Source organism: Canis lupus, chromosome 26, assembly GCF_003254725.2.
Source record: "Canis lupus dingo isolate Sandy chromosome 26, ASM325472v2, whole genome shotgun sequence".
Lineage (NCBI taxonomy): Eukaryota > Metazoa > Chordata > Mammalia > Carnivora > Canidae > Canis > Canis lupus.
The window spans coordinates 7,218,774-7,233,715 of NC_064268.1; the positions used below are offsets into that span (position 1 = coordinate 7,218,774).

The 14,942-nt window shown below is 41.3% G+C and overlaps 1 protein-coding gene and 1 non-coding gene across 6 annotated transcripts in view; both read left to right on the forward strand.

The window, feature by feature from the left end:
* ZCCHC8 (zinc finger CCHC-type containing 8) overlaps nucleotides 1–14,942 on the forward strand; it is a 114,057-nt gene that overhangs the window by 81,052 nt on the left and 18,063 nt on the right. The window contains exons 1-6 of one of the 5 annotated variants that reach the window (XM_035706448.2): nucleotides 1,238–1,615; nucleotides 3,266–3,308; nucleotides 8,616–8,690; nucleotides 10,253–10,358; nucleotides 11,848–11,925; nucleotides 13,492–13,506. In XM_035706448.2, the coding sequence (XP_035562341.1) occupies nucleotides 1,417–1,615; nucleotides 3,266–3,308; nucleotides 8,616–8,690; nucleotides 10,253–10,358; nucleotides 11,848–11,925; nucleotides 13,492–13,506 (516 nt within the window). In that variant the 5' untranslated portion in view covers nucleotides 1,238–1,416. Of the gene's footprint in view, nucleotides 1–1,237; nucleotides 1,616–3,265; nucleotides 3,309–8,615; nucleotides 8,691–10,252; nucleotides 10,359–11,847; nucleotides 11,926–13,491; nucleotides 13,507–14,942 lie in introns of those variants that run through there. The other 4 variants (XM_035706449.2, XM_025473786.3, XM_049101721.1 and 1 more) reach the window with 4 other exon arrangements.
* LOC112677063 (small nucleolar RNA SNORA9) lies at nucleotides 9,142–9,276 on the forward strand. The gene has a single exon (XR_003146832.1). It is a non-coding gene; the product is annotated as a small nucleolar RNA SNORA9 (small nucleolar RNA).

The window sequence follows — 14,942 nt, forward strand, 5'->3', positions numbered from 1 at the left end:
GAACCAAAGGCAGACGCTTAACCTGTTGAGCCACCCAAGCATCCCTGAATTGTTTATCTATCACATAATCAAGACCATCTTACCAAAATGAAAATTTGTGGGTCATGAACTCACTACCTGTTTAAAATTTTGAAATGACTTCCCAATTTTGGGGGTGTAGAAAGAATTCCCTAACCTGGTCTGAGTACTGGCCTAATGTGACCAGCCTCATGTGCTCCACTCTCTTTTCATTTCATATATGATTTCTTCAAGGAGGATGCTAGGTCTGCACGCAGTGCATTCACCAACTTTGCCCTCCTAACATTTCGTGTGTTCAATTCAAACCTCAGTTCCTCAGTTCATTGATTCCCACAGATTCTGTCAAAGTAAATTGTTACATACCCATAACTTGCTGTTTTTTTAAAATAATTTTTTAAAAGATTTAATTTATTTATTCAAGAGAGACACACACAGAGACACAGAGACACAGGCAGAGGGAGAAGCAGGCTCCTCGCAGGGAGCCCGTTGGGGGACTCGATCCTAGACGGGGATTACGCTCTGAGCTGAAGGCAGATGCTCAACCGCTGAGCCACCCAGGCGTCCCACTGTTTTTATTTCATATACTTTTAAATATGATGAACACCATCAACATCTTCCGGGTCCCAAGAGCAAGAACAGTTAGGACTTTTTGTTTTGTTGTTGTTTGTTCCTTTTGCTAGCCTGTAGGTTCCACCATAGCAATAATTTCTCTATTTTGCTCTCTTGCATCCTGGAGATCTAGAACAGGGCCTGGCACTTTGAACGTGGGAAAGAAATGTTATTGAACGAATGAGAGATTGAACGAGAGAAACCACGGAAACCCGCAACAGACAAGTCTAAAACGGTCTGATTTGGCTAGTGTTTCATGAAAAAGTGCAACAAGCCCAATAAACTGAAATAGGTTGTCCAAGATCACGGAGGGAATTTGTGGCAAAACTAGAGATCCTTATTCTGTTGTTGCAATTTAGCACGCACACTAGAATCTGTGATAAGACGTGCGTCACGCTCTGATTTTTCAGCCTTAGACGCATTCACAGGAACAATGTACATTGTTTTAACACATTCTGATCTAGGCATGTTTTCTGCACGTTTAAAAAGGAACAATCCCACTATGCAATGCAAACAATGAGTTAACGGGCGCTTAGAAACCATGTGTCCCAGCATGCCCTGCTCCCTAGCAATCTCGGAAGTGACGCTGAGCGACGCCATTGCATTCTGGGAGTCGTAGTCTCTCGGGGCTGACCCGCCCCTTGTGCAGCTTCGGCGGCCTACGTTTGGAGAAAATCTACCGGGTGGCTTGGCGCGGTCCGAGCCCCAGCGAGCGGTGCCGCCCTACAACCATCGCCCCCGGGCCGGCGGCCAGCTCCGCCTCTTCTCGAATCTCTCCCACAGCCCAACATGGCGGCGGAGGTGGATTTTGGCGACCTAGAGCTGTTCGAGGCGTTTGACCACCCAGAGGACTCGATTCCGAAGCCCGTTCACACCCGCTTCAAGGACGACGACGGCGACGAGGAGGACGAGCATGGGGCCGGCGACGCGGAGCTACGGGAGCGGCTTCGGCAGTGCGAGGAAACCATCGAGCAGCTCCGCGCCGAGAATATCCTTCCCGCTCGCTCGGGCCGGCTCGCCGGCGTGCGGTGGGCGGCCTGTCTGGGAGGGCGCGGCGGAGATTCCGGGGGGGCCAGGATTCCCGAGTCGTCTCGTCGCCGCTGGCGGGCGGAGGACGGAGGGTTCGGCTCGCGTGCGCTGCCCCGGGGGCCCGCGTCCTGGACGCGCTCCTCGCCGGCCTCCCCCACCCCCAAGCTGGGGCTGGGTTTTTGGGATGCCTTCAGACTGCTAGGTTGTAGGCTGGCCACCACTCGTCCTCTCTCAAGTCCTTATCCGCTTTCACTTGTGTTGTGTTTTTTACAGCCGAGCCCAAGTTGATGCAGTCATTTTGTAGTTTGTCAGTAGGAGAGAGCCGGCTGCTCAGACCTTCGCGTGGATCTGTGCTCTACAGTGGGGTAGAAGCCAGTGGTCAGGGTGCGGGGTCGGGGCTTTTAAGGAGCCGAGGCGTGCACAGAGGAATGGCCAGTTGCCTGATAGAGTTGGGTGGATTCGTTTTAAAGTTCTTCAACTTTGAAATACCTTCCGTGCTGAAGGTGCGTTGCCAAGCTTTAGGAAAAACGCGCCAAATAAGTTTCCGTTTGGCTTAGTTACATGATGACAGCCTTTCTAGCAAGATTAGTTAGTATGTTTATTTACGTTCTTAGAGAGTGGTTTTGTTTTCGTTTTTTTTTTGAAACTATATGCGGGTGATTTCGGGTTCACATAGTTTCCCGTTTAAAATAAACCCCTAAAAGCGGTTGGTAAATCATCTTTAAGGGTTTTTGAAGTTTGATTTGTTTTTCATGATGCTTTTTTCCTTTGCCTTTTAATATGTGAGATTTCAAAATACAGAAAAGTTGAAAGGATTGTTTTTTTTTTTTTTTTAAATGTTTATTTATTTATGATAGTCACAGAGAGAGAGAGAGAGAGGCAGAGACATAGGCAGAGGGAGAAGCAGGCTCCATGCACCGGGAGCCCGACGTGGGATTCGATCCCGGGTCTCCAGGATCGCGCCCTGGGCCAAAGGCAGGCGCCAAACCGCTGCGCCACCCAGGGATCCCAAGTTGAAAGGATTGTAAGGTGAACACCCAAAGATTCTATCCTAGATTCTTTTGTCATCAGGACTTTGTTTTACCATATTGACTTTATCGCTTATCAGGCTGCTCTTTTTATTATTATTATTATTTATTTATTTATTTTATTTTATTTTTTAGAGAGAGAGTGCGTCCACAAGTGGCGGGGGGTGTAGAGGCAGATGGAGAATTTTAAGCAGGCTCCTGACCTGAGCCTAAATCAAGAGTGGGATGCTTAACCAACTGAGCCACCCTGGCGTCCCATGCTGCTTTTTCTTAAAATGAATTGCTGTTTAAATTTTGATGGGGTGTCACTCTCTGAATAACATTTTTGGTTTGGTTAGTCACTTTTGAACTACATGACCCTGCCTTAGAATATCTAAGTTAGAAGAGATGAGAAAACTATTTTAATCTTTAGGTTTAAATGCCTAGTTCTACAACAAAATAGGAGCTCCGTTAAGTGTATCATCCTCAAAATATTTGCAGGTCTTTTAACATTCTGACACCTAAAGTAGGAGTGAGTAGTTGAGTTTTATGATGTTTGTGATTCTGTTTAATGAGGGCTTATATTCTTAACAAGTAATAACATCAACAACTTAAAAGAAAATTGAACATTCTGACTCGACCAAGGTATGAGATATTGCACTTACATCATTGTCCTTTATTAATATTGAATATGTAGCTACAATTTCTTTGTAAAAAGTATTTAGGATTTTTGTATTGTTTTTATTTGTTCAGTGTACTCTGAAAAAATCAGTCATGATCCTTTACTTTTAATTTCTGGAGGTAAAATTTGAATTTTTTAGTTTATTTGAATACAGTTAAAATTGTATTAAATTTTTATTTTTTTTAAAAGATTTTATTTATTTATTCATGAGAGACAGGGAGAAAGAGAGAGAGAGGCAGAGACACAGACAGAGGGAGAAGCAGTCTCCATGCAGGGAGCCCAATGTGGGACTCTACCCCGGGACTCCAGGATTGTGCCCTGGGCTGAAGGGAGGCTCTAAACCACTGAGCCACACAGGTGTCCCTGCATTAAATTTTAAATTAATTTATTGGTTTATTTGCGGGGTAGATGTTAACTAGATTTATTGCACTGATCATTTCACAACATACACAAATATTGAACCATTATGTTGTATACCTGAGTAACTTTTAAACTGACTTACTGGGGGGATCCCTGGGTGGCGCAGCGGTTTGGCGCCTGCCTTTGGCCCAGGGCGCGATCCTGGGGACCCGGGATCGAATCCCACATCGGGCTCCCTGCATGGAGCCCGCTTCTCCCTCTGCCTGTGTCTCTGCCTCTCTCTCTCTCTCTCTGTGACTATCATGAATAAATAAATAAAATCTTTAAAAAAAATAAATAAATAAACTGACTTACTGGCTAAAAATATTTGTGAAACATATCCAGAAAATTTTGACTTAATATTCAGAACAGGCAAGTTGCCAACCTAGCCGTTCTTACTCCACAAATATTGGAGTTATTCTAGGATTAATATTATAGTATTACACTAGGTGAAGATTTATTTACACGGTTAAGATGTTTTCCTAAATAGAAATGATACAAGATTTCATTTTAGGAAAAGAGAAATGACTGCTTTTGAAGAAAGTACAACGAGTAGGTTTGCATTCAGACATCTGACTTTAAGAGTATAGGACACCTAGGTGGCTCAGCATTTGAGCGGTGGCTCAGCATTTGAGCGTCTGCCTTTGGCTCAGGACGTGATCCCTCGGCCTCAGGATGAAGTTCCACATCGGGCTCCCTGCATGGAGCCTGCTTCTCCCTCTGCCTATGTCTCTGCCTCTGCTCTCTGTGTCTCTCATGAATAAGTAAATAAAATCTTTTAAAAAATTTTAGAAAGAACAAAAAAAAAATTAAAAAGGAGTAAATGCTCATTTCCCGTAATATGAATCTAAAATATTTGTCAGGGATCCCTGGGTGGCGCAGCGGTTTGGCGCCTGCCTTTGGCCCAGGGTGCGATCCTGGAGACCCTGGGATCGAATCTCACGTCGGGCTCCCGGATGGAGCCTGCTTTTCCCTCTATGTCTCTGCCTCTCTCTCTCTCTCTCTCTCTCTCTCTCTGTGTGTGTGACTATCATAAATAAATAAAAATAAAAAATAAAAAAATAAAATATTTGTCAAAGGACAGCCTTATTATGTGGAATAGTATTGTCAGGCTTTCAGAATTTTGGGGGCCCATGATCCAATGTCACATGGAGTTTTTTGTCTTTGGAACCAGCTGAAGTAACCAGCTACATTGATGACTAAAAGTTTAAAATTTCAGAATTCAGATGTATTTTGGAAGCCTCTGTATTCCTTACCTCACTTCTCAATGTGAGCATACTAGTGGATTTAAACTTGTTTATGGTTAGATATTAAATATATTGAATAGAACTGGGATTCCTCAAAAATCATAATTTTTAAAATATTTAAAAATAAGCACTTTTTGAAAAAAGATTTTATTTATTCATGAGAGACACAGAGAGAGAGGCAGAGACAGGCAGAGGGAGAAGCAGGCTCCCCACAGGGAGCTGGGACTCCATCCCAGGACCCCAGGATCATGCCCTGAGCCAAAGGCAGATAGATGCTCAACACTGAGCCACCCAGGCGCCTGATAAGCAGACTTTCTAACTGAGTTGATAATTTAAACAAATACTCATTTATAAAGGGGTTATAATCACCCATTTAAATGATAGCATTGTGGGCTTTGCCAATACCTGAGGCAAGCATTAGTGTCCTAAAAAAGGAATAAATTAAAATTTTCTAAAAAAGAAAAAGAAAAAAATTTTCTTTTTAGAATTAGTGCTCTTCATGTTGTCAGACTGATAAAACATTCTACAGGAAACTTAAAAACAAGAAATAAAATTATTTAGGTAAAATTTGTACCACAAGCCTTTTGGTTTAATCCTTATTTTTGGAACTGTCATGATCAGGAGTTTCTCCCCTTTTTGTGCAATAAACACTTTTAACTTTATATTATGAAAAGTTGTGGGGATCCCTGGGTGGTGGCTCAGTGCTTTAGCACCTGCCTTTGGCCCAGGACATGATCCTGGTCTCCCGGGATCGAGTCCGGCATCAGGCTCCCTTTATAGAGCCTGCTTCTCCCTCTACCTCTCCCTCTGCCTCTGCCTCTGCCTCTGTCTCTGCTTCTCTCTCTGTCTCTCTCTGTCTCTATGAATAAATAAATGTTAAAAAAAAAGTTGTAAATGTCTGGAAAATAAATATTACAATTAATACCAGGGTTTTTCATTACTATATTTAACAGTTAATATTTGGCTATATTTCCTTTTCTTTTTTTTTTTCATATTTCCTTTTCATCCCACATACACATTTTACCTTAAATATTTCAGCATGTAACTTTTTAAATCAAGACTTTGTCATGCATAATCACACCACCACCATCACAGTATCTGGTATGATTTTTTTTTTTTTTTAAGATTTGACTTATTTATTCATGAGAGAGACACAAAGAGAGAGAGAGGCAGAGACATAGGCAGAGGGAGAAACGGACTCCATGAAGGAAACCTGACGCAGGACTTGATCCTGGGTCTCCAGGATCACACCCTGGGCTGAAGGTGGCGCTAAACCGTTGAGCCACCTGGGCTGCCCACTGGTTTTGTTTTGTTTTTTTGTTTGTTTTACAGATTTCTTTTTTTTTCTTAATATTTTATTTATCTATTCATGAGAGACACAGAGAGAGAGAGAGAGAGAGGCAGAGACACAGGCAGAAGGAGAAGCAGGCTCCATGCAGGGAGCCGGACGTGGGACTCGATCCCAGGTCTCCAGGATCAGGCCCTGGGCTGAAGGCAGGCACTAAACTGCCAAGCCACTCTGGGGCTGCCCTGTTTTGTTTTTTAAATATTTTATTTATTTATTCATGAAAGACATAGAGAGGCAGGGGGAAAAGCAGGCTCCATGCAGGGAGCTTGATGTGGGACTTGATCCCGGGACTCCAGGATCAGGCCCTGGGCCGAAGGCAGATGCTCAACCATTGAACCACACAGGTGTCCCTGGTATGATTTTTTAAATAACATTCCCACCTCAGTCCATATTAGATTTCCCCAACTGAATGTCTATAGCTGGTCGCTCAAATTGGACTCTAGTCGAGTACCGTACAACTGGGGATCCCTGGGTGGCTCAGTGGTTTAGCACCTGCCTTTGGCTCAGGTCGTGATCCCAGGATCCTGGGATCGAGTCCCGCATTGGGCTCCCTGCGTGGAGCCTGCTTCTTCCTCTGCCTGTGTCTCTGCCTCTCTCTCTCTCTTTCTCTCTCTCTCTCTCTCTCTCTGGGTCTCTCATGAATAAATAAATAAAAATCTTTAAAAAAAAGGGGGGGGGGATCCCTGGGTGGCGCAGCGGTTTGGTGCCTGCCTTTGGCCCAGGGCGCGATCCTGGAGACCCGGGATCGAATCCCACATCAGGCTCCCGGTGCATGGAGCCTGCTTCTCCCTCTGCCTGTGTCTCTGCCTCTCTCTCTCTCTCTCTCTGTGACTATCATAAATAAATAAAATTAAAAAAAAAAAAAAGGACCATACAATAATTGCATGTGGTTTTTTAAAACATCATGGTTTTTTTTTTTTGTTTGTTTTTGTTTTTTTTTTAATTTTAGAGCACAAGCGCTCTCATGTGAGTGCACAGGAGAGCAGGGAGAGGGGCAGAGAAAGTCTTAAGCCTATCCTGCACTGAGTGCCTCAGTTCTGAGCCCTTCCCTGGGCTTGATTCCCAGAACCCTGAGATCATGACCTGAGCCAAAACCAAGGGTTGGTCACTTAACCAGTTCTGCCACCTTAGGTGCCCCCCAAAAAAGTCTTTTTTTTTTTTTTTTAAGATTTATTCATTTTAGAAAGAGAAGATGGAGGGAGGGAACTCAGGCAGACTCTGCTGCGAGCATGGAGCTCAGCAAGGGGCCAATCTCATGACATCGAAATCAAGCAGCCTCAGATGCTAAACCCACTAAGCCACCCAGGCACTTCAAGACATTATGTGTTTTTAAAAAGAGAAGTTTGTGCAAATTCAAATAAGCTTCTGAACTTCTCCATATTATTTAATTTTGTTTCTTGATGCAAGCAATTCCAAATTTAGACTGATTTATTTCACATGCTGTGTAGGTAAAGGACTAGGAGGCAGGTGGGAAGAGGAGGAATCTGAGACTCAGCTGGTCCAGGTTACTACCGGGATATTGTGCAGGTCTTGGGGCCACATTCTACTTTTCCCCCCAGTATTTGAAAATCAAATCTAAGAACAGCATACTTTTTTATATCTCTGCTTTAGAATCTGGGATTTGGAATATTGGAAGGTGCTCTGCTCTAAGAGGCTGTCCATATATTTATAAACTGTTTCATTTTCCTATATATTCCTAAGCTAAATTCATTCTGATTTTTTTAGAAATATATTCTTGTAATCTGCTAGTTTATCCAGACCCTCCCTTCCCATAGTCTGTAAAGGAACTAGCCATTAGATAAGGAATTTTTTTTTGTTTGAAAACTGAAAGATTAACTGTGGTTTTAAATTTTATGTGAAATATTTTTAAAAATATGTAAGGGGTAGAGGGTTTTACATAGAGGTTTATGTAAAACCATTAAAATAGGTAAAATTTTGTGAAAACTTAGATATATATTTTTTAAGATTTTATTTATTCATGAGAGAGGCAGAGATGTAGGCAGAGGGAGAAGCAGGCTCCCCATAGGGAGCCGGATGCGGGACTCAATCCCAGGACCCCAGGATCAGGGGACCCTAGCTGAAGGCAAACACTCAACCACTGAGCCACCTAGATGTCCCTGAAACAGATTTTTCTTGAGAAAACAGTTCTTGGTGGTTCTTGATCTTATTTGTAAAATATTCTGTAGTCTTTGGTACTTAATACTTTAAAAAGTTATGTGTTTATACGTTTATGAGCTTTAATATCTTCTAAGAATATGTTTTAACTTCTGTTTTAGTGGAATATTGGTGAACAATACTAAGTTAGATGGACCTTTATTACAGATTCTATTTATGAACAATGTTATTTCAAAGTAAGTAATTTTCCCTTTTCTACATATGATGAGTTAATATGTTTATGAAACAATGTCTTCTATAAGTGTACTGTTTTCATTTGTATTTAATTCCATCTGTATTTAAAATTTAGGGAATCATGATTAAGACTAAGGACATTAGCATCTGTAAACCTGAATTTGAAACTGAGCCCCTACTTTCTACATACGGTGAATCTGGGCAGGTCACAACCCTGTCTGTGTATCAGTTTCGTTAATGGGAAACAGGATACTAATAATAACTATTTCTTAGATAGCCAGCTAAATGAGCACCCGTAATAGTCTCTAATAAACATGACAACTGCCACCACAGCAGTAAGTAATGAATGGATTCCCCCCCCCTCCCCCCCCCAAATTAGGAACTTTTACCCTGTTGGCTCTCTTTAAAACTTAGCCACATGATTTTATGTTTGTGAGTGTGAGACTTAGACCTTTGCAAGCTTTCCAGCATGCTTGGGTCTCGGGTGACTCTGTGCGTTTCTGCAGTGCTTGCTAGAATGTCCTGAAATGGTTTGAGGCTGTGCCCTATCTCTTCCTCAGAACATGGTCCTAGACATTTCAGACAATTGGTTGCCCTTCTACTGGCTTACTGTAGGCAAGGTAAAGAAGGTTATGGGAACCATATATAGAGTGTTAGCTGTGTGGCAGGCCCATTACTTACTTTATCTCAGCCCAGGTGGAACCCAAGGCTCTGAGGTGTGGGGACACCGGATGGTGAGTGTGGCAGTAGCAAGGTACTGGGCACTAGCACTGCTGTCACCATCGGATTTGAATCAGCATCTCCTGTAGCTCATGGCAATCTCATTTCTGCACCATATATCTACCATTTTGCTTGCAGAAATCTTAGAATGTCAGAGCTAAAGGGACCTGAAAGATCAAGTCTGGTGAAGAGCAAGTTGGCTGCCCCACTGCAGCCTAAACTGGTCTCTCCTTTGGCACCTCCTGAACGAGTGTTAACAAATATGTGATGAAGGCAGTTCTTGACCTGGAAAGTTGGAGTAGGTGGACCTCAGTAGTTTTGCTACTTCACGTTGTGTTTCTATTACATTTTTTTTCCCCAGCTGAACATTTATATAGGTGTTTTCTTATATGTGCATAGGGAGTATCTGGGAGGAAGGTAGGGAAGAATCTGTGTTGGTTGTCTTTGCATTGCAGAGATAGGTGGCTAGAACACAGCCAGGAAGGAAGCTTTTCATTACATAATCCTTTTACTTCTTTTGGATTTTGAACTGTGTTTTACATGGATTATGTATTCAAAATTCAAGTGTGTAAAATTTATAAATAAAATCTATCTATTCTCAGCACAAATGTTTGCCACTGTTACATGCCAAACACTGAGTGAGGTTATAGTCATTTTATTCACTCAGCAACAATGTGTGGTTTTTTTCTTAAGAAATATGTTCCTGAGTGTTATAGTCAGTGATTAGATAAATCACTGAAGAACAGATTAACAGAATTTACTCCTGACATCTTCTAATAACGTGTAAGACTGTAGTTGTTTCAGTATTTACTCTGGGTTCTGATTGTTGTGTCCTCTCATGCAGGCAATATCATCAAGAAATAGAGGAATTTGTATCAAATTTAGTAAAAAGATTTGAGGAACAGCAGAAAAATGACGTGGAAAAGACTTCCTTTAATCTTTTGCCCCAGGTATTTCAAACTTAAGAGACTTTAAGATTGATAGGTTATGCTTTTTTTTTTTTTTTTTTTTAGGTTATGCTTTTCACTGCCAATTGTTAGACCATAGGGATCCTCTTGTATCAAAATGAAAATGATAAAATGGAAACCATTATGTCCTACACCTGAACCTAATATAATGTATGTCAACTATAACTTAAAAATAACAAGGTTGTTAAGATTGTTTATTCTCTTCCCATCCTTCAGTTCAGCTTCCTTCACTGATCTGACCAATGTCACCACAGCGACTTCTTTTGCACTGTGTGGCTCCTTTCCTCAGGGGAGTTGTATTCAGACCTGGCTTCACTCAAAATTAGTTTTTTTCCCATTTCCTCACTTGGACACATGGTTTGGGGCAAAACATTAATTTTAAGCCAGAAAAAAAAACTATTTTTGGAGTTTATAAAAGATGAATTCTTTTTCTCTAAAAACCAAACAGGTTCCCATGCCATTCTTTTTTCCCCTATTTGTTGGGAAAAAATCGGTAGCATGTCCAAAGAAATCTCAGAAATTTTACTATGTGACTATTAGAGCATGAATTTAATATTTATTTATTTATTTATTTATTTATTTATTATTTTATTTTATTTATTCATGAGAAACAGAGAGGCAGAGACACAGGCAGAGGGAGAAGCAGGCACCATACAGGAAGCCCGATTTGGGACTCGATCCTGGGTCTCCAGGATCACACCCTGGGCTGAAGGTGGCGCTAAACCGCTGAGCCACCCGGGCTGCCCTGAATTTAATATTTTAAAAAAATCAGAATTATGGTTTCGGGCTTTTTTTTTGGAGGTTTTTTTTTTTTTCTTTTTTTTTAATTCAAAATTAAGGTAAGAAGAGTCCTTCAAATAAGGATTGTTAGCTGTTTATCCTCAGGTTGGGGAACAGTGTTCTGATTACATTTTCACCACCTTTAGTTTTCATGTATCATATACAATTTTTAAAGATTCAAGAAACAGAATGCATTTAATAATAACCACACTGAATATTACCTAATTTTTTATTAAAGGAGCACTTTAGAATTTTATAGTGGTGTGAGTTCTATGAGAGTTATATTATCCATATTGACCAGTAATGTAGAATCACATATTTTTTTTTATCTTTCTGGTTATCTGATTTCAAGATAAATTCTGCCAATTTAAGCATTGAGAGTTTAAATATTTAATTCATTAAATTTAATAAATAAATTAATATTCAATAACATGAAAGCATAATGTACACTAATGCTTCAGAAGGTGCTGTCTTTTGTGTCTTATAATTTTTAAATTTTCCTGCTTGTGAAATTTATTTCATAAACATTTTTAGCCTCTAAATTTACCCTATGACAATGATGAATTAAAAACTTTATATAGCTTAGTGGTATATATTAGAAGATAAAGGGGTGTATTTAAATTTCTAATATTTGAGATTTGAAGTTGTTAAAAATTGGTTACCTTTTGTAATGTGTTTTTCTTTGCACTAGCCATCTAGTGTTATGCTAGAAGAGGACCATAAAGTAGAAGAATCCTGTGCCATTGAAAACAACAAGGAAGCTTTCAGTGTAAGTTTGGATATTTTAGTTTTGAATTCTGTAGATAACATGTTTCCTATCCTGTGTCATTTGGGTGGCATTGAAATGATTAGATGGTATAGCCATATGTCATCAAATGATCACCATCCTTTCATGAAATTTGTTATAAACAGTGGTATAGACTTCAGCCTCTAAATAGTATAGTTTGCTTTTTAATACCTATTGCATATGCAATAGACATACTTTGGAGGACTTTATTTTTGTCCTGACAAACCTTATTTTGTTGATGTTCGTGAATGTGGATGATGATCTAGAATGTGTGCATGGTGCACTTACAGATGGCTGAAGCTGAGAGGGGATGGATAAGTAACTAATATAACAGATGGCAGATAGATAAAAATGTTGACAAGCTCAAATGGTGGGTGAAAAATAGAAGCAGCATAACAGAGATAAGCCTACATTTAGGCCTTTCTGCACCTAGGCGGAATTTCACTGTCAGTGCATTTGAGTGCTGTGATTTTGCAACTTAGAGGTTTTTTAAGGAAGATGATGTAATCCTAGATTCTGTTGAAGGCAGACTAGTTTTTATGTTTAGGGAGTGTTGTGCCCCATTGATAGTCCACAGTCTTGAAGACATGGGGCTGCTGGGGTGATGAAGAGCCCCCAGCATTGCTGAAGAGATTGACAGGGGATATCACATCTCTGCAAATGTAATAAAGTCTGTTGTTTGCAAAAGGTGTCATTTTTAGATCACTGTAGTGCCAGGTGGCAGAACCAGGACCAGTGACTGGATGAACTATAAACAGGCACATTGCAACTCAAATTTTAGCGCAAATTTCTGTCAGAGATGTGAAAATGAAGTGGAGTAGGTCTTATTAAAAAAAAAACAAAAACAAAAAACCCAGCAAATTCCATGTCACTGTAAAAACTCAAGGCACTTTAAAGAAAAAAAATTTTTTAAAGATATTATTTATTCATGAGAGACAAAGAGAGCGAGAGAGGCAGAGGGAGAAGCAGGTTCCATGCAGGGAGCCCAATGTGGGACTCGATCCCGAGCTCCAGGATCAACCCTGGGCCGAAGGCAGATGCTCAACCGCTGAGCCACCCAGGCATCCCTAAAGAAAAAATTTGAACTACATAACTTTTCATGTCCCATCCTACTCCAGGGTTCTGGGATTTAGGGTGACACCTGCCTGGAAAGGGATAAATTTATGTATGATTTAGTCTTTTAATAAAGAATAAATATTTATATTATTATTATTATCCCTTTTGGATTCCAGGGACACAGCAATGAAAAAGAAGGGCTAAGTCTCTGCTGTCATTAAATTACATCCTAATGGGGGAAAGCAGTGTTCTGAAAAAACTAGATCAGCATAAGGAGTTCGAGGGTAGCTGTGGGCATTTGGTTTGTAGAGTGAGTAGATGGTGACAGCCTCTCTGAGCTGAGACCTGAATAAATTGAGGGAGTGAGCTATAGTGTAGTTTGAATGAAGAGTACTCCAGGCTGTAGAAAAAGTAAGTGGAAACCCCTGGGGCAGAAGCAGACACTTAGAGGTTGCTCACTATGTATCAAGTACTTTTCTAATCTCTTTACAGACACTGCTCATGAAGGTACTATTATTATTCTCATTTTACATATGAGGAAACAGACATGGAAAGCTAAGTAACTTGCCATTGGTCCCTTAGCTAGTAAGCGACAAAGCCAGGCCTTCTGACCCTGGGACATAAGATAGATTTATTTATTTATATATTTTTAAAGATTTTATTTATTTATTTGAGAGAGAGTACAAGCAGGGGGAGAGAGGCAGTAGGAGAGGGAGAAGCAGGCCCTCCACTGAGCAGGGAGCCAGATGTGAGGCTGGATCTCAAGACCCAAGCTGAAGGCAGATGCTTAACCAGCTGAGCCACCCCGGCGCCCATAGAACATAGTTAAATCTTTACGTTACCTCATAAGTCATAGTGAGGGCTTTGGGTTTTACTCTGAGTGAGATGACAAGCCACTGGAGGATTTTAAGTATGTGACATGATACGACTTGAATTTTTAGAAGAACTGGCTTCTCTGTGGAAGATAGTCTGTATCTGGTTTACATGTGGAAGCTGGAAGCCAGTTAGAAAGTTAATAGATTGATCTCAGGTGAGAGAACATGGCAGGTTAGTCAGTCTAAAGAGCCAGTGGCGGAGGTGAGAAGTGGTTAGAACTGGGTATACCTTGAAAATAGAACTCATCAAATGTGTTGATGAATTGGATGTATAGAAGCGAAAGCGAAACAGAAGTCAGAATGACTCAGGTTTTTGAACTGAGCAGCTGGAAGAATGTCCTCACCTTTTCTGTGATGGGAAACTGGCAGGAGGAGCGGGTTTGGAAGGGAATGGGAATCCCAGTGCTATTTTAGGTAGGTGAGTTTGAGATGCCTCTTACGTGTCCAGGAGAGCTGTCAATTGACACTTGAATATACAAGATTGGAGTTTAGGAGGCAGAACTGGATGTCTGGGGGTTGTCAGCATGTAATAGTCCTTCGTACCATGGACCTGGGCAACCACTTCGAGAGTGCAGGTTAGAGAGGATGACTGAGGCCAAGTCTCACAGAAGATGGAGAGTTGAGGAGGACTAGTCAGCAGGGTAGGAAGAAAACTGGAGCATGTGTCCTAGAAGCCTAGAGGTTTCTCTGAGGAAGGAGGAATCCCCTGTGTCGATTGTTGCTCACAGGTTGAGACGAAGACTGAGCTATCCAGTCAATGTGGCCGTGTGGGGGTCACTGGGGAACGTAGCACCATAAAGGAACGGAAGCCTTCCTGGAGATAGATGTTCAAGAGGGATTGGCAGGGATCAAAGAAAAAAGAAGTGGAGGACTATTCCAGATTAAAAGAGACTAATAAAATGACTTATTTTTTTAAAGATTTATTTATTGGGCAGCCCTGGTGGCTTAGCGGTTTAGCGCCGCCTTCGGCCCAGGGCGTGATCCTAGAGACCCAGGATCGAGTCCCACGTCGGGCTCCCTGCATGGAGCCTGCTTCTCCCTCTGCCTGTGTCTGTGCCTCTCTCTCTC